We start from the raw sequence: 23,147 nt of genomic DNA, 5'->3' as shown, positions 1-23,147 counted from the left end.
CCCTTGCTGGGATAACCGTCTGACAGCCACTCAATCCCAACCCATACTGGGATTATTGTCTGACAGCCACTCAATTCCAACCCTTACTGGGATTACTGTCTGACAGCCACTCAATCCCAACCCTTACAGGGATTATCATCTGACAGCCACTCAATCCCAACCCTTACTGGGATTATCATCTGACAGCCACTCAATCCCAACCCTTACTGGGATTATTGTCTGACAGCCACTCAATCCCAACCCATACTGGGATTATCGTCTGACAGCCACTCAATCCCAACCTTTACTGGGATTATTGTTTGACAGCCGCTCAATCCCAACTCTTACTGGAATAACCGTCTGACAGCCACTCAATCCCAACCTTTACTGGGATTATTGTTTGACAGCCACTCAATCCCAACCCTTACTGGGATTATCATCTGACAGCCACTCAATCCCAACCCTTACTGGGATTATCGTCTGACAGCCACTCAATCCCAACCTTTACTGGGATAACCGTCTGACAGCCACTCAATCCCAACCCTTACTGGGATTATTGTCTGACAGCCACTCAATCCCAACCCTTACTGGGATTATTGTCTGACAGCCACTCAATCCCAACCCTTACTGGGATAACCGTCTCAGACAGCCACTCAATCCCAACCCTTACTGGAATTATCGTCTGACAGCTACTCAATCCCAACCCTTGCTGGGATAACCGTCTGACAGCCACTCAATCCCAACCCATACTGGGATTATTGTCTGACAGCCACTCAATTCCAACCCTTACTGGGATTACTGTCTGACAGCCACTCAATCCCAACCCTTACAGGGATTATCATCTGACAGCCACTCAATCCCAACCCTTACTGGGATTATCATCTGACAGCCACTCAATCCCAACCCTTACTGGGATTATTGTCTGACAGCCACTCAATCCCAACCCATACTGGGATTATCGTCTGACAGCCACTCAATCCCAACCTTTACTGGGATTATTGTTTGACAGCCGCTCAATCCCAACTCTTACTGGAATAACCGTCTGACAGCCACTCAATCCCAACCTTTACTGGGATTATTGTTTGACAGCCACTCAATCCCAACCCTTACTGGGATTATTGTCTGACAGCCACTCAATCCCAACCCTTACTGGGATTATTGTCTGACAGCCACTCAATCCCAAACCTTACTGGGATTATTGTCTGACAGCCACTCAATCCCTACCCATAGTGAGATTATTGTCTGACAGCCACTCAATCCCAACCTTTTCTCCCACAAATCCATCTTTCCAGTATCAAAGGCCATGTCACACTCCCCCAAATTGTCTGGTTTACAGGGATAGATTCAAGCATCTCACTCAGCTGATATTATCCAACTGTGGCCTTACATGCAACTTCAAAGTATAGCTCTTCACCTTTTGGCTAGACACATCATAGCCTCCCCAGGTCAAACATAGAAATCTCGGTGGTTGTCTGTGGTGAACAGCACGGGTCTCCAACCATTTTTACACCGCTGACCGGTTTAATATTGACAATATTCTTGTGGACCGGCCGACCGGCCGGGGGGGGGGGATGTGTTCAAGTAGGGTTAAACTCACCTTAACATGTCTTTTACAGTAAGGGTTGCCAACTTTCTCACTCCCAAATAAGGGACAAAAGTAGCAATCAAATCCCAGGACACTTTACCCCAGGAAAGACTACCATGACCATGAAACCTTGCGAGGGCCCCTGTGTGCATGCGTGACGTGTACATGCGCGTACATGCCAATTTTTTTCCCACAAATCGGTTTTGGCTTAATCTTCTCAACTATACTATACATACATCATTTCGACTTTATATAGGCTGTGTATTCATCATCTCATTCCTGCTTTTACTATATGTCAGTGTTAATTTAGGTTTTATGTGTAATTTGGTATGATTTGGTGGGTTATTTTTTGGGTCTGGGAATGCTCAAAATTTTTTCCCATAATGGTAATTGCTTCTTCGCTTTACGCCATTTCGGCACAAAAGGTTTCATAGGAACGCTCTACCTTAGCAGAGGAAATACAGGACAAGGGCAGTCCTGTATGGGACAAACCAATTTGGCCCAATATATGGGATGTCCCGGCAAATACCGGACAGTTGGCAACCCTATGTTCAAGTTCAACAGTGCGTTACAGGGAATGAGGAAAGGTGCAGCTGACTCATATTGTTTCCTCACAGCCCGGTGGTTGGGGACTGCTGGTGAACAACAAGCTGAACAGCCAAAACAGGAGGAACAATAAAAATAAACTAAATTACTCGCACTTAGATAATGCAAACAAATCCATCCGAAGGCAGGAGGATCTCAGGAAATAATGCATTTTGCTGCTCAAAGGGCAACTGAAGATTTTCTGACATACAAATACATATTTAGGATCAATAACACCCGACCATTAAAAAAATGCATTTACTCCCTCAATACAATTTTGAAGCTCCATTAAAGTTATACAAAAAATTCACAGTACTTCAGCTATCTTACTTTCAACTGTATTTTGATGATTTAAAATATTTTAAAAGTTACTTTGTGCTTATAATCACTGGTTTGCTGTCTTATTAAATTTTGGCCATCCCACTTGTTGACAACAATGGCGCTGAACACTGTAGATCCTACAAATGATGGCTAACACCAAATGATATTGTGAGGGGCAATATTTATGCTATAGGTTGCTGGACTCTAATCATGTTTCCAGTGGGGACATTAAAGTGCCCTTTGAGTAACATGCTGATGTTGTATGCTGAAGGAACAATGCAGGGATATGAAGCCCACATACAACTGCCAGGCTGCATGCAGGGAGGCAGAATTGACAAAGTGTTAATCTAGTATCGTTACGGGAATACAAAACTGAGCTCACAGCATTCAGGGGAGTAGGGGTGTGCTGATGGAAGGAAACAGTCAAGACCAAGGCACTTTGCTTGTTGTCATAGAACTGACGTTTTAAAAAACATCATGGTCAAGTGTTTTGAGAACAAAAAAAATTATAGAAAATCAAAAAAAATCCATAGCTATTGAAAGCACTCCAATAAAAAAGTACTAAGAGGCAATGTAATTCAGTACATGATGGATTACCTTGAGTTCCACTCAATCTTGTATTCTGAGACAACTCATCAATGTTTCCTTTTTTGCGGCCCTCTTCATCCCCAGATTCTTCAGATTCGACTCGTCGGTCAACTGTCCAACGCAATATAATTATTGTATCCACTTCAACGTCATCTGGTACACTTTCACTAGTCTGCTGCATCTAGCCTTCTACCTCAGCCAAAAGCTATTTCATATGCCCACAACCTAATCAAATCAATCTCTCCTGATACCTTTCCATCACTCTTCAGCCCTCCATACCCTCCTAAGAACCTTACACAATTCTGCTCCCCTGAAGGCACACACTACCTCTTCAACTAGCCTATCACCCCTCCACCCACAGCACAAGCTCTCACTGTCACAAATCTAGCTTCACAATTCTGGGGCACATGCACTTATGTTTTCTCAGGCATCGCTCTGCACCTCAAATCCTCCCTCTCTTTCTCCTACTGCCCCTACGTTCATCGACACTTCACCCATCCACCAGCTGTCCCCGACACCCTGATAATCGCCCGCCCCAACGACCCCATCCCTCTCTCCCTTAGAACCACACCCTCCCACTACTTCCTTCCTCAGCTCTCACGAGCAATCCTCCCTAGGTTCACATTCACCCCTTCCTCCCATGGAACAATGGGGCACATTCTCTTCTCCTCCACAACCACGAATATGCACCCCCTCCACATTGTCGCTCCCTTCCGCGCGCACCTATGCTTTCCCTGCATCCTCCTGATCCACCAGCTCTCACCAACAATTTCTCCTGCCTACTTTGCCTATACCAATACATCTTCTACAAATTCACAGTGGAGAGTATCCTAACTGGCTTCATCACAGCCTGTACGGAAACATCAATGCCCAGGAATGGAAAGGACTACAGAAGGTGCTGGATGCAGCCCAGTCCATCACATCAAAGCCCTCCCCCACCTCCATTCAGCACATCTACAAGGAGAGGTGCCTCAAGAAGGCAGCATCCATCATCAAGGACCCCCCCCCCCCAATCCAGGCCACACTTCACTACTACTATTGGGCAGAAGGTTTAATATTACTGCCCATGTCATAAAATGTTTTATTTTGCAGTAGCTGTACATTGCAATATATAACTACAAATTACAATGAGTGTTTACAAAAAAGACTAAAATAAATAAATAGGGCAAAAAGAGAAGGAAAAATACTGAGGTAATGTCAATGGGCTCATTGTTCATTTGGAAATTGGATGGCAGAGGGGAAGAGCTGTCCCTGAAAGGCTGAGCGTATTCCTTCAGGCTTCTCTACCTCCTCCTTGTTGGTAGCAATGAGAAGAGGACATGTCCTGGGTGATGGGGGTGCTTAATGATGGGTGCCCCCTTCCTGAGGCATCACCTGTTAAACGTATCCTGGATGCTGTGGAGGCTAGCACCTGTGATGGAGCTGGCTGAGTTTACAACTTTCTGCAGCTTTTTTCCAATGCTGTACAGATAGCATATAGGAGTTTTAAGTCCACACCACCAGGTTCAGGAAGAGTTATTGCTCTACAGCTATCAGGCTCCTGAACCAATGTGAATATCTTCATTCAGCAATTCAGGAACAGTTTCTTCCCCTCTGCCATCCAATTTCTAAACAGACAGTGAACCCACAAACACTACCTTACTACGTTGTTACTTCTGTTATTTTGCACTGCTTATTTTAACCTAACTATTTAATAGACAGATATACTTAGTGTAACTCCGTTTTTTCCTCTATATTTATCATGTATTTCACTGCATTGTCGCTATAAAGTTTAACAAACTTCACAACATATTTTGGTGATATTAAATCTGATTCATCACAACTCTGAACTGATTCCACAACCTATAATCTCATTTTCAAGAACTCTTTGCAACTGGTCTGTAGCTGGTCTCACAACTGGTCTGTATTTTCCTGTAAACGCCCAGAAGAAAATTAGTCTTAAGGTAGTATATGTTATCATATACATACTTTGATAACAAATGTCTTTGACATTGACCACACTCTCACCTGAATCCCACCAGTAGCTTTTCATTCTAACTCCACAACTCTCCCTGCAGATCAGCCAGCTATACATATTCCCACATCACCTCAATCCTACTTTCCTCACCACCTTCCCTCGTAGCTCTTCCCTGGTACCACTGTCTCTCAACACCCTATTCCTCAATCTTATCCAACGCCGTCTCCCCCGTTCAACCAACATCAAAACTGACTACCCTTCTTTGCACCGGTTTTGTCGCATCACCCCTCTCCTTAGCACCCCACCTGCTAATCCTAATGCACTCACTAACTGTCCCTGCACAACTCATACTACCTATTCCCTCCCTACAATCACCACCCACTCTCCCCTTTCCATCCAGCCCCTCGTACATTCACCTTGCACAAACGCTCCCTCTCTCAATCTTCATCCCCCTTTCCCTCTCATCCATTCCATCCTCCCTCGTTCCCTTCATCACTCACTCTCCATGGCCTGCTGCTCCGCTCCGTTCTCCGCCATTCTTTACTCCGCCCATAAACACCGGAAGTGTTCTTTGCTCGATGGTTTATCTTGTCCAATAAAACGTTAGATAGGGTTCGACTAGTCCAATGAAAACAAGGCGAGGGCGGGTCCAATGTTCTGCCAGGGAATGGACAGTGCGCATTGTGCTCTAAGAGAGGGGTTGCTGGTAAGACGGACCGCCTCAGGAAGCCCAATGGATGCAATAACTCGCATACTTCAGGGTATGGACGTCCATCCTGATTCAACTTCATCTCTGAATTTATGCAATAATTGTTCAGGAACAATCATGGAATCGCTGAAATATTCAGTGAGGCCATTCTGACAGTTGCATCCAGATCAGACAAAAATGGCTCTTTTGACTTATCCCAATTCCTAGCACACATCTCGTCGCCCCTAAAGATTATCGTTGTTGAAGTACCTATCAATGTTTGCCTTAAACGTGACAAAGGTTTCTGCCTCCAGTCGGTGAACTGCCAATTAAAACAGGAAATTTAGGGAAGGCACCCCTGCAGGGTCATACTGGCCTCATAATTTTGTAAATCACCTCTTTGTCTCCATTGTTCCAAACAAGTCTCACCAACTTCTTGTCATAAATAAAATTCACATCTCTGACAAAATTCCCTTGGATCTTTTGTAGTCTTAAGAGTTCTAGCATGTCATTCTTATGTTCTATGCTGCCCTTCCTTTATTTATTTGCACTTCACAATTTATCCATTTTTAATGATGTGGAACATCTAAACCTCTGTATGTTCATCGTATTCAATCAATTTTACTCTTCCTCATAAATAGCTGTACCTTCCTCCTCCAGTGAAGATCATAGAAATTATTCATTTACAAACATCAATTTTTTCTCTCTGTTTTCCTCTTTGCATTATGTACTTATAAGATATATATGAGTGTCTTTATTTTTTACTTGGCAGCATTAATTCAGCATTCCCTTTGCCTTCGAAAGTCCTTTCGGATTTCACTGTTGCATGTTCTAAGAAAATGACACAGCCGTATTTAGCAAAAGAGCTGGAATTTCCAGCACAAGAGTTTAAAAAGAGAAGAAATAAAGTATAAAGAAATAAAGCTGACAAATGAATGGAAATCTCTTCCATCGCAGGCTTAAAGCTGTGGCAAGAGAAGGAAGCTGATAGAGGAGAGAGAAATCTCCACTTGACATCTACCTTGCAGATAGGGCACAAAGATTTTGGAGCATTGAGATAGGAGATGACTGTGGTTGCTGGAAGTCAAATATTCCAGCTCTACAGGGGTTCATCAGCACAGTGCCATGGGCCAAAATATTTTCATATTCTTTGCAAATGTCTTTCCTTACAACATAAGGACATAAATTGTGGAGGTGGTTAAACTAGCTTGTTGCCTCTTCACAGTATTTTCTGTGCTGAGGCCCAAAAGAAAAGGCTTGCAATGTGCACTGGTTTGGTTGAGTCCTTCCAAAGCCAATGTGAACTGCAGTAACTACTGCTTATTTAACATTGTGTATCTGTTCCACTACTTTTTTAAAAATAATTAATACCTCTGCATAGAGAAACACATCCTTACTTTTCACTCTGGCTAGACCTCATCACTTATATCTGAGTCAAATCTCCCTTTTATCTCCATTTTTCCAAATGGCACAGTCTAGCCAATTTCATGACATAGCTAAAATTCTCAGCTTTAACAATGTTCTCATGAATCTTCCTTTGAATCCTCTACACATCCTTACTAATTGACCTCTTTCTATAGCAGATCATGCTCTCTGCTGATACAAGTGCAAGGTATGCCACTGTGAATTTCCAGCTAAGTGCTGTAGTCTTGAACAACAAGGGTAAATGGAGTCAAGAGTCAAAAAGTTATACAGCACAGAACCAGGCTTTTCAGCCCAACTGATCTGTGTCAACGTGCTGCTGAAATGAGCTAATCCCTAATTTCAAAATAATGTAGATGCAGTGAACCTGAAATAAAACAAAAAATATGAGGAACACTCCAGAATCAGATTTAATATCTCTGGCATATGTCATGAAATATTTTTGTGGCACGAATACATTGCAATACATAAAAAATCCAATAAATTACAATACAAAAATATACATGTAATTAAATAAGTCACGCAAAAAGGGAGAGCAAAAAAAATAGTGAGATCGAGTTCATTGTCTGTTCAGAAATCTGGTGGCAGAGGGGGAGAAGCTCTTCCTAAAACGTTGAATATGTGAAAGTATTGGGTTAGAAACTATCAGTGGATTGACAAACAAAGTTAACATTTCCATTTGAAGACTGTCTGTTGGAACTAGAACACTGGAAAGGATGGGGGAAAGGGATAATTGGAATGTCTCTGATCTAGTGCTGTCAAGGTTATTGTGGGGATAACCTGTTGATGTCATGATCTGGTTGATAGATTGATTGGAGCATTTAGAGAGAACACATACAAAGAAATGAGAGTTGGGAGGTGAGGACTGTGAGAGAGAAAATATGAATGAAGGCATGTTCAAGCTGTGAATACAGACTGTAGAGAATGTAGACTCGGCTAGGCATGCAAATGGAGAGGGAAGAATTGAGCCATTATTACAGATGGATGATCTAATTACTACTCACCTGTTCTGATCTAAACAGGAAAACAAGTTAACTAAAGATGTCAAGATCAATAATGAGTCCTGGAGGCTGCAGAAAGAAAATGAGATGTCATTTCTCAAACTTACGGAAGGCCTTGTTACGAAAGAGCAAGCAGCCAGAGACCTGTCAGAATGGGAAAAGGATAAGCCCTGCAGACTGAATGCATTCATCAATTCTCTCCAATATAGTGGTGACCATTGTGAGCAGTGAATGAGGTACACCAGACCAAAAGAAACAGGTGAACGCTGCTTCACTTAGAGGGATTCAAAATAAGAATCAGGTTTAATATCACTGCCACACTCACAACACGCTGGAGGAACTCAGCAGGTCGGGCAGCATCCGTGGAAACGTCGACTGATCATTTCCACGGATGCTGCCCAACCTGCTGAGTTCCTTCAGTGTGTTGTGAGTGTTGCTTTGACCCCAGCATCTGCAGATTATTTTGTGTTTACATATCACTGCCATATGTCACAAAATTTGTTGTTTTGCGGCAGCAGTAAATTATGATACATAATAATAAACACTATTAAATTACAATAAGAAATATATAAATAAAAAACTAAATTAAATAATTAGTGCAAAAAGAGAGCAAAAAAAAAGTGAGTTAGTATACATGGGTTCATTGCTCATTCGTAATCTAATGGCAGAGTTCCTAAAACATTAAGTATGTTTCTTCAGGCTCCTGTCCCTCTTCCTTCATGGTAGCAATGAGAAGAGGGCATGTCCTGTGCGATGGGCATCCTTAATGATGCATGCCATCTTTGTGAGGCATTGCCTTTTGAAGGTGTCCTTGATGCTGGGGAGGCTGGTGCCCATGATGGAGTTGGCTGAGTTTGCAACTTTCTGCTGCTTTTTCCGATCCTGTGCAGTGGCCCCTCCATACCAGATGGTGATGCAACCAGTTAGAATTCTCTTCACGGTACGTCTGCGGAAATTTGCAAGAGTCTTTGGTGACATACCAAGTCTCCACAAACTCCAAATAAAATATAGTTGCTGTCATGCCTTCTTTGTAACGCATCAATATGTTGGCTTCAAGATAGATCCTCAGAGATGTTGACATTCAGGAACTTGAAACTATTCACCTTTCCACTGCTGATCCCTTGATGGAGCCTGGTGTGTGTTTCCTTGATTTCCCCTTCCTAAAGTCCACAATCAATTCCTTGGTCTTACCGACACTGAGTGCAAGGTTGTTGCTACAACACCACTCAACCAGCTGATCTATCTCACTCTTGTACGCCTCCTCACCACCATCCGAAATTCTGCCAACAATAGTGGTGTCATCAGCAGATTCACAGATGGCATTTGCACTGTTTCTAGCCACAGAGTAGAGCAGTGAGCTAAGCACGCATCCTTGAGGTATGCCAATGTCGATTATCAGTGAGGAGGAGATGTTATTTCTGATCTGCACTGACCTTGGTTTCTCGGTGAGGAACTCAACAATCCAATTGCAAAGGGAGGTACAGAGACCAATGTTTTGGAGCTTGTTGATTAGTACTGAGGGTATGATGGTGTTGAATGCTGAGCTGTAGTTACTTAACATCAGCCTGACATAGGTATTGCTGTTGTCCAGGTGATCCAAGGTCGAATGGAGAGCCACTGAGATTGCATCCCTGCGATCTAGACGGGACTCTTTGGATCACTGGATGGTGGGAAGGATAGTAGTGAAATGACAGGAATTGTATCTCCTGTGCTGCATGGAAAAGTTCCACACCCTTTCAGAATATTGAAGGAACCATTCCCTTTACCTGGGTCTGTGAGATGCGAAGAATGCAATCTCTTCAAAATCCTAAAAGGGGAAGGCAATGGTCTCTTGAGCATCCTGATGGGGTAGGGGAACGGAAATTATGCCTGGTGGTGGTATCTTTTTGGATTTACTGTAAATTGTGAAGAATGAATGCAAAGGCTTGTGGGGTGGAAGGTGAAGACCAGGAGAGCTCTGTCTAGGAGGAGGAATTGAGAGCTGAGTTGCAGGAAGTACATGAAATACAGTCAAGGGTTCTGTGAATTATGGTAGAGGTGAAACCACTGTTCAAAAAAGCAAAGTCATTGCAGAGGTACCTGAGAGGAAAGTCTCACCATTGGAGCAAATGTGTCAGAGGCAGAGGAATTGAGAGAATGGAATGGAGTTCATTGAATAAGTCAGAGTTGGAGGAAGTATGGTTGTGATAATGGTGGGATTTTGTCACCCTCACTCTCCTATGTTCCAATGAATAAAGTCCCAGCCTACTTATTTATTTATTCAGCAATAGTTTGCTGAGGAGGCCCTTCTGGCCCTTTGAGCCACCCGTGGCAACCCCAATTAACCCTAACCTAATCAGCGTCCAGTCTGCTGAAGTGTCTTGGCCTGAAATGTTGACTGCTTACTCTTTTCCATAGATACTGCTTGGCCTGCTGAGTTCCTCCAGCATTGTGTGTGTGCTGCTTGGATTTCCAGCTTCTACAGATTTTCTCATGTTTGTGATTGAAATCCTACCCTGATTAGTCTTTGCAGAATGCAACACCTCATATTTACCTGATTAAACTCTATTTGCCATTCCATTCCGCTTACCCAGCTGATCAAAATCTTGATGACCATCTTCACCGTTTACAACACCACCTATTTTAGTGTTAATTGTAAACTTACTAATCACACCTAGTGCATTCTCATCCAAATCATTGATACAGATGACAAATCACAACAGGCCTAGCACTGACCCCTGGGGTACACAAGTAGTCAAAGGCCTCCAGTATGAAAAATAACCTTTCACCATCATCCTCTGTCTCCTACCATCAAGTCAACTGTGTGACCAATCAGTTGGTTCTCCCACAATCCCATGCGATCAAACAGCCTGCCATGTAAAAGCTTACCATAGGTCTTCCTCAAGTCCCTATAGACTATATCTACCCCTCTATCTTCATCGTCCTTATCAATTACTTTTTCAAAATCTCAAATCAAGTTCATGAGACATGATCACCTCATTCAAAGCTGATCAACTTGTCTTTCCAGATGTGTATATAACTTATCCTTCAGAATCCCCTCCCCTAGCTTACCTACCACAGATGTTAGGCTTACTGGTCTATAACTCCCAGGTTTTTCCTTCTAGCCCTTCTTAAGTAAAGGCACAATATTTACTACCCTCCAGTCTTCCAGCACCTGACTAGTGATGATGCAAACACAGACAAGGAAGACTCCAATGGTTTTACTTTGCAACACAACATTAATTCCCGTCCAGTCTTCCAGCACTTCAGCTGCCACTATAGATCATTGTTGCCAGAGCTTCTGTAGTTTCTTTTCTAACTTCCCAGTGTTTTTGCATGTAGAGATTTATCTTCCTACATACTGTTTTAAGATATCCAGCACTTACTCTGCTGTAATGTGGACTATTCCCAAGAAATCCTCATTAACGGCGGGAGGGGAAAATGGCAGCACGACGCAGCTCGCAGCGGCCACTCCGGTGGTGATGTCTGTTTTCTGTCAAGTAGGGTGCCGTGAACAATCCTGATTTGATGGAGATGGACGTGAGAGCATCTGGTGAAACTTCTGAAATGCTGCTTCGCTGCTGCTGCTACTGTGTGGTCCAGAATCTCCGGAGGAGAAGGCCCCGAGTCCTCGGCTTTGCTTGTTGCTCGGCGGCCGGGGCGGGGTCAAAGCGCTCGGCAGAGGATGGTGCTCGGAGAGGCTGTGACGGAGGGGCTAGTCGGAGGCTCGAAGTTTTCAGACGGACTCAGAGTCCGCTGCGGTGGGGTGCTTCCAATGGTGCTGCATCGGCAAGTTGGCGGCGCTTGGAGGTTCATGGTGGGGAGAGTTCCTCCCTTCTGCCGCCTGCGTGGGATGATGAGTCAATCGGGACTTTGAGACTTTTTTTTACTGTGCCCATGGTCTGCTCTTTATCAAATTATGGTATTGCTTTACATTGTTGTAAATATATGTCATAACTATGTGGTTTTGTCAGTTTTAGTCTTGGTTTGTCCTGTGTTTTTTTTTCTTTTTTTCTTGTGATATCATTCTGGAGGAACGTTGTATCATTTTTTAATGCAGGCATTTCTAAATGACAATAAATGAGGACTGAGTGTCCTCATAATCTAATCTAACAATCTCAAGTTTGGAAGTTTTCATGTCCTTTTCCATGATAAAAACTGAGGAAAGAACAGAGATATTCATGGAGGACCTCACAAATCTCTTGTGACTCCACACAAAGATGTCCACTTTGACCTATGAGGGGCCCTATTCATTCTTTATTTACTCTTTTTTTAAACTTAATATACTAATAGAATCTCTTCAGATTCTCCTTCGTCTTCCCTGTCAAAACTATCCCTTGCCCCTTTTGCCCCTCAGACTTCCTTCTTAAGTTTTCTCTTGCATCCCTTTCACTCCTCTGGGGATTCACATGACCCGAGCTAACTGTAGCTGACCCATGCCTCCTTCTTTTTCCTGACCAGGGTCTCAACCTCCCTCATCATCCAGGATTCCCCAGTCCTGTCCTGTCAGCCTTGCCCTTCATTCCAACAAGAACAATACCCCAAGTTCTTATCTCACTTTCAGAAGTCTCTCACTTGCCAGACATCCCTTTGCCCATAAACAACCTACTCCTATCATCATTTGCAAATTCCTGTCTAATACTGTTCACATTTGCCTTGCCCCAATTTAGAACTTTATCTTGTGGACAAGATTTATCCCTTTCCATAACTAACTTTAAATTAATATAACTGTGGTCACTAATCCCAAAGTGCTCCCCTGTTAACACCTCAGTCACTACTTGTTCTGCCCTATTTCCCAGGGGTTAGTCAAGCTCTGTCCTCTCCCAACTAGAGCCTTCTATAATTTGTCTGAGGAACGCACTCCAGCCTATCTAAACCCTTAGCACTGTGGCAGTCCCAGTCTACATTAGAAAGTTAAAAATCCACTACTCTGACAACCCCATTATCCTTACAACTTAGTCTCAGAATTCATTAAGATATGGAAGAAAGTGAATGAAAATGAGGCATCTGTGAGGACTGAGCATTCAGGATCAGAGGAAAGAAAAATAAAAAGTATACTCTAAATATGCTAGGCAGTGTAATTGGGGAAAAGAGGAAAATAATAGGGACAAAAAATATGGAAGAGTATTGGAATTTAAGGGCTGTTAGGGTTGATTTAGATGCTGATAGGGAGGAAAAACTGCCTTTTGTTGCAGCCCTGAAATCAGCAAAAGGTAAAATGGAACTAAAGACCACAACAGCTTTCATGTAATGAGTTGGTGTTATTGCAAAGGGAGGTGAGGAGCTTGTACCTGATGATACATGGCATTATGGGTGGATTGAATGACAAGAGCTGCATAATAGAATGGGATTCAGAAACATGTAAAGCCATCTGTGAGCAACTGAAAAATAAAAATTATTTTAAAATAAATTAAAACCATTTAATTAAACACAATAGAAAATAATGTAAATTAATTAATATTTATTTTGCTGTTTGCAACCATTCCTGTCCAAGGAACTGATTGGACTTTTAACTGTGCCAGCTTCAGCAACCAAAATCCTGATTAACCTTGTAAGTGCTGAGGAACAATAGCAAATTTGTCAGCTGCTGCTGCACCTCATTATTGTTGGAAGAGAATTGATAAAATCCAAGTAATATATTGACAACAAGCTTATGAGTTCCATGTTTGCTTGAGAGTTCCAACACAGGTGGTGTTTACACAGAAAAATGCCAGATGTTTGGTACAGAATTTCTGGTATTTTCAGTTTAGTCTTATGTAGATTTTGATTAATTTGGATGTTGTTATTTACCATTAGAGAGGCAGTCCATTGTCCAACTAAAATTTGTGCCATTACTTCCCACCTTATCAAGCACATTCTGGTACTCTGTTTCTCTTCCCGTAATGTGGCCTGAATTGCTGACTATTTCCAGCATTTTGATTTATTTTGAATATTAGTTATTGCAGCTCATTCTTCTATTAATAGCATTTAAAAGACATTTTGTTAAGTCCATAGATAGGAGGAGTTTAGAGGGATATGGACCAAACAGGCTAATGAGACTAGGCTGGTGGGTACTGTGGTCAGCATACTGAGTTGGACAAAACAGCCCTTTTCCATGCTATATTAGTCTATGATATGGGACAGAGATAAGGGGTGGTAGTGGGGATAAGCTCTCACTACCTATAAAGTGCTCCAAATCGTGTGCGACTCTAACAGCCTCTGACAACCAAGTCCAACTCTTGGCCTTCATGTGTGGCTTAGCTACTAGGCAGAATTGTTTCTACTGACAAGAGAAAGGGCAAAGGCGAACCACTGGCGCCTCAAAACCAGTTGCTTCGGGCAGGTGGGGCTCGTCAGCCCTGTACGCCAGCCCGCCTAGAAGGAAAACTCTGATTTTAAACCTCCGCTGCCTTGTGGCCATACCCACCCACGTGAAAGGCTTCAAGAGTAAACCCCGAGGAAGAAATCTGGAGCTGGGGTCCCTAAGGCAGTATGATGCTGTTTATAACTTCACTCTGGCAACCTCTGTGACGACACTGGTGCCAAGCTGTGTTGGCACTTGCCCTTCCCTTGGGTACATCAGTGACATGGAGAGGAGGAACCTGCTGCATGGGCAACGGCTGGTTCTTCAAATCTTCCCACCCAGGCTTGCGCACTGGAGAGGACACAGTCCACCAGAGGCGCAAACCCATGATCCCCTGGGATAGATGGCTGCCTACTACTATGGAACAGAGCATCAATGTTGGCATACAGAATCTCACCTTCATTCATTGGGAGCTTACGGAAGCTGAATCCAGCAGTGGCAGTATCTAGAAGTTCTACATCGTCTTCACCAACTACCTCAACACCCACAGAACTGAAGTTACAGCAAGTCATCCACAATCCAGCAGACTGCTAAAGTACAGCCTGGTAACATATCTTTGCACAAGAGTTGTGGACCTCCCTGTTGAGTAAAAGATCAAATGAAAATGTTCAAAATAGTCTGTATTGTTCCTGTGGGTTAAAAGCATTAAAGGAATTGGACAAGTGGGGATAAAGTCAAGTTGAGAAATAGTAAGCTTTATCATATTGAACATTGAGGCTGTCCTCACCTGCATCTCCTCCATTTCCTGGACATCTGCACTTACTCCATCTCCCCGCCACCTTAACAGTGATAGAGTCCCTCGAACCCTTACCTACCACCCATGAGCCTCCACAGCCAACACATCACTCTGTGCAACCTCTGCCATCTCCAAAGGTATCCTACCACTTAGCACATCTTTACCTCCCCCACTCCCTACTGTCCACAGTGACTGCTCTTATCCATTCTTCCCTCGCCACTATTCTCCCTCCTGGCACTTATCCCTGCAAATGGCCGAAGTGCTACACCTGCCCGTTCTCCTCCATTCAGGGCCCCAAACAGTTCTTCACCTGCAAATCTGCTGGGATCGACTATTATATCCGGTTATCCCAATGCAGTGCCCTCTACATTGGAGAGACCCATCTTAAATTAGGCGACTGTTTCAACGAGCATCTCCACTTCATCCAGCTAAAGGGGAACTTCCCGGTATCCCAACATTTTAATTCTAGATCCCATTCCCATTCTGACATGTCGGTCTATGGCCTTCTCTTGTGCCACGATGAGGCCACCCTCAGGGTGTTGGAGCAAAACCTTATATTTTGTCTGGGTAGCCTCCAACATGATGGCATAAATATCAATTTCAACTTCCGGTAAAAAAATCCCTCCTATCACTCAGGCCTCTTACCTCTTCTCACCTGGCTATTACCTCCCCATATCCCCAACTCTTTCCTTTTCTCTTATGGTCCATTCTCCTCTCTTATCAGATTCATTCTTCTCCAGCCCTTTACCTTTCCCATCCACCTGGTTTCACCTGTCACTTCCCAGACATCCCACCTCTCCCGGAAGATCCGGGAGTCTCCCACATATTGATAGCGGCTCCCTGATGCCCGCAAATTATATACAATATCCCGGAAATCGATTTTTTGGAGAGGGAGAGGGAGGGAGCATCCTGATTGGTCTCTGTTTGTGCTAAGTAGACCTATCAGTTTTCTCTGTGGGCAGGCTTTACAGTCAACCTCTCTCTCTTTCATTGTCCATCAATTCAGTTTAGTGTCCTACAGCACCATGGTAGAGTGTCCCAAAAATGAAAATATAAAACGTACTTCACCCCAGACTACAATAAAGTGTACCCCTGCCTAATAGGGGGTCAAAAATAATGACAGTGTTGCTCGCTGCACTGTTTACAACAGTGACTTTTCTATTGCCCTTGGTGGGTTAAATGACTGTAAAAGACATGTTGAGGTGAGTCCTGGATTATGTCTCAACTAACCTTGAAGGACTGGTGCCAAACTACTAACATTTGCCAGTTGATGAATCGCATTAAGACAGAATTCAGAAGTCAGCTGTCTCACAAAGCACTTGTGAATCTGATGTCTTGCAAAATTAACAAATTCATTGACACAGACTGCTATGAGGTTGAGACCTCCCTGAAATGGGTTTTTGCAGGGTGGGATGTCTGCCTTCCAGCTATCCCTCCTTCCCTTCCCCACCTTTTTATTCTGGCGTTTCCCCCCTTCCTTTCCAGTTCTGAAGAAGGGTTTCGGCCCGAAACACCGTCTGTTCATTTCCACAGATGCTACCTGACTTGCTAGTTCCTTCAGCATTTTGTGTGTGTTGCTTTGGATTTCCAGCATCTGCAGATTGCCTTGTGGAACATTGTTGAAGTTCAAGGGAAAACGTAGATGCTAGGGTCAAAACAACATTCACAACACACTGGAGGAACTCGGCAGGTCGGGCAGAGGCCCCTTTTCACTATGGATGTCCAATCCTTATACACCTCCATTCCCCATTAAGAAGGGCTCAAAGCCCTCCGCTACTCTCTGGACAACAGACCTCACCAGTTCCCCACCACCACTACCTTCCTCCGGTTGGCAGAACTGGTACCCACACTTAATAATTTCTCTTTTGGCTCTTCCCACTTTCTTCAGACCAAGGGTGTAGCTATGCCTGCCTCTTTGTTAGTTATGTGGAACAGTCTGTGCTCCAAACCTATTCTGGTACTGCTCCCCAACTTTTCCTTCGCTACATTGACAACTACATTGGTGCTGCTTCCTGCACCCATGCTGAGCTCGTCAATTTCATCAACTTTACTTCAAACTTCCACCCCGCCTTCAAATTCACTTGGTCCATCTCAGACACTTCTCTCCCCTTTCTCGATCTCTCAGTCTCCATCTCTGGAGACAGACTGTCCACTGACATCTTCTACAAGCCCACTGACTCTCATAACTACCTCAACTATACCTCTTCCCACCCCGCCACATGCAAAAATGCCATTCCCTATTCCCAGTTCCTCCGTCTCCGCCGCATCTGCTCCCAGGATGAGGCCTTCCGTTTCAGAACATCTCAAATGTCCTCTTTCTTTAAGGATTGTAGTTTCCCTTCTGCCGTCATCAATGATGCCCTCACCCGCATCTCCTCCATTTCCCGCACTTCGGCCCTCACCCCATCCTCCCGCCACCACAACAGGGACAGAGTTCCCCTTGTCCTCACCTACCACCCGACCAGCCTCCGGATCCAGCAAATCATCCTCCGCAACTTCAGCCACCTTCAACAGGACCCCACCACTAAGCACACCTTTCCCTCTCCACCCCTCTCCGCCTTCCGCAGGGATCGGTCCCTCCTCACGGACCTCCCACCCAGCACTTACCCCTGTAAGCGTAAGTACTACACCCGTCCCTACACCTCCTCTCTTGCCACCAGTCAGGGCCCCAAACAGTCCTTCCAGGTGAGGCAACACTTCACTTGTGAGTCTGTTGGGGTCATCTATTGCATCCGGTGCTCCCGGTGTGGCCTCCTCTCCATCGGTGAAACCTGACGTAGATTGGGGGACCGCTTCGTCGAGCACCTCCGCTCCGTCCGCCACAACAGACAAGATCTCCCAGTTGCCACCCAATTCAACTCTGCTTCACATTCCCATTCAGTTATGTCCATACATGGCCTCCTCTACTGCCATGATGAGGCTAAACTCAGGTTGGAGGAACAACACCTCATATACCGTCTAGGTAGTCTCCAGCCCCTTGGTATGAACATAGAATTCTCCAACTTCCAGTATTTCCCTCCCCCTCCCTTCCTTTATCCCTATTTCACTCTGCCCCCTCCCCCAGCTGCCTATCACCTCCCTCATGGTTCCACCTCCTTCTACTACCCATTGTGCTTTCCCCTATTCCTTCTTCACCTTTCCTGCCCGCTTCCCTTCCCCCACCCCTTTATCTTTCCCCTTACTGGTTTTTCATCTGGAACCTACCAGCCTTCTCCTTCCCACCCTCCCCTTCCCCCTACAGTCCTGACGAAGGGTTCCGGCCCGAAACGTCGACTCGTCGTTCCCACGGATGCTGCCCAACCTGCTGAGTTCCTCCAGCGTGTTGTGAGGGAAAACATGTAATTTGGGAAACTCAAGTGTTTGTGATAATTCAATATTTTACCTGTAAAAACAAAGAAAGATAAATTCGCAACAGCGATATTGCTCACGATCGGAGGTCGGTCTGTCTCTCTGTATCTTGTTTTACGGCTGTTGGCATCCAGCTTAATGGTGCATTACCGCCACCCTCTGCTCCGGAATGTGCACTAGATTTACATTCTAAACCCCTTCACCCAATCTCTCTCTCTCACACACACACACACACACACACACCCTAACCTATACTTTATCCTCCCATCTTTGGCCATCCTAGTACCCTATTCCTGTTTATCTGTCATATCCTATAAAAAACCCCTGTACCCCTTAAGAAAGCTAAAAATACCCTAACTTGTGCTCTCTCACCCATGCCCAGCAACCCTTTTAATGTGAATTCCTGCACCCCCAATTCCCTTAGTTTAATTCTCATCATCTCTCTCTGTATCCCATACTTGCTGCAACTCAGAACTACATGTTCTACTGACTCCTCTTCCTGACATTCCTCACACAATCCTGTCTGGTGTTTCCCTATCATTTTCAATGTTTTGTTTAATGCACAATGCCCCAGCCTTAACCTAGTCCACACAATTTCCTCTCTTCTGTTTCCATTACCTACCCTAGTAACTGCAACACTCTTTTGTATTTGATATAAATGCCTCCCTTTCCCCTCCCTGTCCCATCTTTCTTGCCACATTTGGTTGATTTTTCCCCAGATTACACACTTAACCTCTGCTTTACTAATACTAATGTGCATTTCTATGTTTTCCTTCTTTAACGCCCTCTTTGCCAACTCATCCACCCTCTCATTCCCCTTCACCCCTACATGTGCTGGAACCCATAGAAATTTTACCTGACCTCCCTGATTTGCAATTCTTGCAACTAACTGAAGGACTTCATAAAGTACATCTTGCCGACTGTTTGTGTGAAAAGGCCTTAAACCTGCTAGAACTGAGGATGAATCTGAGCATATCAATGCTTTGACTTGTCTGGCTTTCTGCACCCATTGCAACGCAACCAACACTGCCAGCACCTCCACTGTAAACACCCCTAACTTATTAGATGTTCTTCTGCTGATTCCAATTTCTTTTGCTGCTATAACCACCCTAAACCCTGTCACTCCTGTTTCAGCTTCCTTCAGACCATCCATATAAATGTGAGTATAATCACTATACTTTTCCATCACATGACAGTTAAATGCATTTACCAAATCAGTTTTATATCTTCCTTTCCTTTTTACCTCTAACAAATGCCAGTCTATGTCAGGCCATACAAGCTTCCATGGAGCTACAACCGGATAAACTACTGAAGGACTTATCCTCAGATCAAACACTCCACATTCTTCCGCGATATCATTCCCTACCCGACTAAAAGTATCCCTCTGAAACCTCCCATTTTCCCAGCACTCCTGCAACACTCCTTTAGTAGGGTGAGAATCATTGTGCCCCTGCAAGTTAGCCCAGTAGTTTGCCATCAGTTGCATCCTTCTTAGTTCCAAAGGCAATACTCCCATTTCTACCTGTAGGGGTGACACTGGTGATGTTTTAAAAGCCCCACTGCACACTCTCAAAGCCTGAGCCTGAATCACATCCAGTTTCCTTATAAGAGACCTAGCTGCTGATCCATATGCTATATCCATAGTCCAACACAGATCTCACTAAAGCCACATACATTCTCTTCAACACTGAACAACTTGCTCCCCATTCCCTACCTGTCAAACATCTCATCACATTTATTACTTTTTTACATTTCTCCTCAACTTTCCTGATATGGTCTGCCCATGTTAATCGTGAATCAAATATAACTCCCTGAAATTTAAATGATCCAACCCTTTCTAATTCAATCCCATACATCCTTAACTTCTTCCCTACCTCAATTCTTTTCCTGGTAAAAAATACAGTTTGAGTTTTTTCTACTGAAAATCTACATCCCTAATCATAACCCCACTCCACCACTTCATCAATTGCTTCTTGTAGTTTCCTGATTATATGCTCCATGTTCCTGCCTCTTTTCCACAAGGCCCCATCATCTGCAAACAGTGACCTACCTATATCCACTGGTACCTTTGTGAAGACATCATTGATCATAATGATGAAAAGTAACAGGCTAATCACACTACCTTGAGGTGTGCCATTTCCCACTATGTACTGTCTTGACAATTCTGATCCAATCCGAACTTGAATTTTTCTACCAAACAAAAAATCTTTAATCCAATTAAAAACTCTCCCACCAACCCCCATCTTGTGCAGTTTAATTAATAATCCTTCCTTCCACATCATATCATAGGCTTTTTCAATGTCAAAAAACACTGCAATTACCGATTCTTTATTTGCCTGGGTCTTCCTTATTTCAGTCTCTAATCTTATCACTGAGTCCATGGAATTCCTTCCCTTTCTAAAACCACTCTGATAACTTGCCAGCATTGCCCTCTTCTTAAGCTCATACAACAACCTTTCTGTTATCATCCTTTCCATTATCTTACATATACTTGATGTTAATGCTATTGGTCTGTAGCTAGTGGGTTTTGATGGATCCTTGCCAGGTTTCCTTATTGGAGTTACTACTGCTTCTTTCCATGCACTTGGTAATCTTCCCTCCTGCCACACTCTGTTATAAAAATGCAGCAACTTCAAGAGCGCTCCTTCTCCTAGATTTTTTAGCATCATAGAGCATATCAGATCTTTCCCTGGGGAGGTTGGTCTCGATCTCTTTATTGCTCTCACCATTTCTGCTAATGTAAATGGATCATCAATTATATCATCTGTTCCTTCCCCCCTGTTTAACACACCTGGGTGTTGACTCATTGTTCTTCCCTTCTCCTTCTCCCTTCTTCAGACAAATTTTCTGAACTGTGTATCTGCACAAATGACTTGGCCATGATCTCAGCCTTATCGCTACTGGAGACTGCAGTTTCCTCCTCAGATATCATTACTGGATATTCCCATTCCCTTCCATCTCCTCCCATCCTCTTAATCATTCCCCATACCTCTCCCACAGGTGTTGTTCTTCCTATTTTGTTGCAAAAACTCCTCCAACTTGCCCTTTTAGCTTGACGTATAGTTCTTCTCACCACTGCCTGTGCTTTCTTATATTGAACCAAATACTGCATATTATGGGTTCTTTTAACTAGCCTGAATGCTCTATTTCTGTTTTTTTACAGCCTGACAACATTCCTCTGTCCACCATGGTACCAGTTTCCTATTCATCCTATTTTTACTCCTGGGTATAGATCCATCTGCTGCCATAATAATTGCTGAAGTCACCTGACTGTTTAATTCATCTATATTTCCAGAAATATCAATCTTTGTCAATGCTTCTTCACTCAGCTTCTGGAACTTACCCCAATCTGCTTTTCCAAACACCCACTTTGGGATTCCGCCACCTGGTCTTACTTCAACTCTTTCACCCACTGAACATAAAACTGGTTAGTGATCACTGCCTACTGTTGAAGCAGTCCAAACTCCCCAGTTACTAAGGCCAGCCAAGGTATTAGGCACTAACGTAATATCTAACACTGACTCAGTTCCTGTTGTTATATCTATCCTTGTGCCTCTACCATCATTCATACACACCAAATCCCTCTCTTCCATCAAATCTTCAATTACCTTCCTATTTGGATCTGTAATCTGATCCCCCCATATTGTGCTATGAGCATTGAAATCTGCACACCACACTACTTAATGTCTGTTTTATCCTTGTATCCTTAATAGGCTGTCCAAATCCAACCTCTTACACGGATTGTAGTAGTTAATTATAACCACTCCCTCCCCTCTCTCCCACGCTTCCACCACTGTGTATTCCTGATCATCTCCTTTTTCCAGTACACTATATGGTATACTTGCTTGATTAACATAGCACAACCCCCTCCTCCCCCTAGATTTCTATCTTTCCTTATCATTGTATACCCATATACCACAAAGTCTAAAGTTGGTTTCAACCAAGTTTCCTGAATACACACTACATCCGGTTTTACAACCATTTCTTTAATAAAGTGCTTGAATTCCTGGCTATTGGCCAGTAAGCTCCTTGCATTCCATTGTAAAAGAATCACCATGATTAGTATTAACCAACACATGACACTTCCTGGCTTGACTGATTAGTGAGGTTCTCCCTCACTTCCTTCCATATCAGTCCTAATAACGCTAAATGGTTTACTGCTCCTTTTACCACCAGCTGAATTTTGTCACTTTTTGACTTTACCTCAGCCGTACTATTAATCACTCCTCCAATGAATGTTACTAGAGCCTTTTTGTCTACATAAATCCTGTCATTTGTTCTTTGTTGCATCTCTCGTATCCCTATTGCTCCCTGTTCATTAGGAGCATTATTCTGTTCTCTTGACATTCTTACAGCTTCAGCATAAGTGATCTTTCTTTTCACTCTTATTTCTTGAATTTTATTCTCCCGTCTCATAACCTCACACCCACTATATGCCACATTATGAGCTCCTCCACAACTGTAGCATTTTGGTTGAACTCCTGTTCCGCACTTTCCATATTCATGATCACCCCCACATCTAGCACATCTCCTCTGCCTTTTACAGTTTTTAGCTATGTGTCCAAACCTCTGACAAATAATGGCTTTGGCACATAAACCCTTACTGGGTAACTCA

General features: G+C 43.6%; 1 protein-coding gene across 3 annotated transcripts in view; it reads right to left on the bottom strand.

Annotated features, from left to right (window-relative positions):
* ppp1r7 (protein phosphatase 1, regulatory (inhibitor) subunit 7) overlaps positions 1-14,975 on the bottom strand; it is a 56,509-nt gene extending 41,534 nt beyond the window's left edge. Inside the window, exons 1-2 of one of the 3 annotated variants that reach the window (XM_063044996.1) lie at positions 5,516-5,590; positions 3,068-3,169 (exon numbers count right to left, since the gene is read on the bottom strand). In XM_063044996.1, the coding sequence (XP_062901066.1) occupies positions 3,068-3,169; positions 5,516-5,552 (139 nt within the window). In that variant the 5' untranslated portion in view covers positions 5,553-5,590. Of the gene's footprint in view, positions 1-3,067; positions 3,170-5,515; positions 5,591-14,845 lie in introns of those variants that run through there. The other 2 variants (XM_063044997.1, XM_063044998.1) reach the window with 2 other exon arrangements.
* Between the last annotated feature and the right edge of the window lie 8,172 nt (positions 14,976-23,147).

The sequence above is a fragment of the Mobula hypostoma genome, chromosome 4 (assembly GCF_963921235.1).
Source record: "Mobula hypostoma chromosome 4, sMobHyp1.1, whole genome shotgun sequence".
NCBI lineage: Eukaryota > Metazoa > Chordata > Chondrichthyes > Myliobatiformes > Myliobatidae > Mobula > Mobula hypostoma.
The sequence above is the reverse complement of the archived record's forward strand: the minus strand, read 5'-3'. Positions and strand labels throughout refer to the sequence as shown.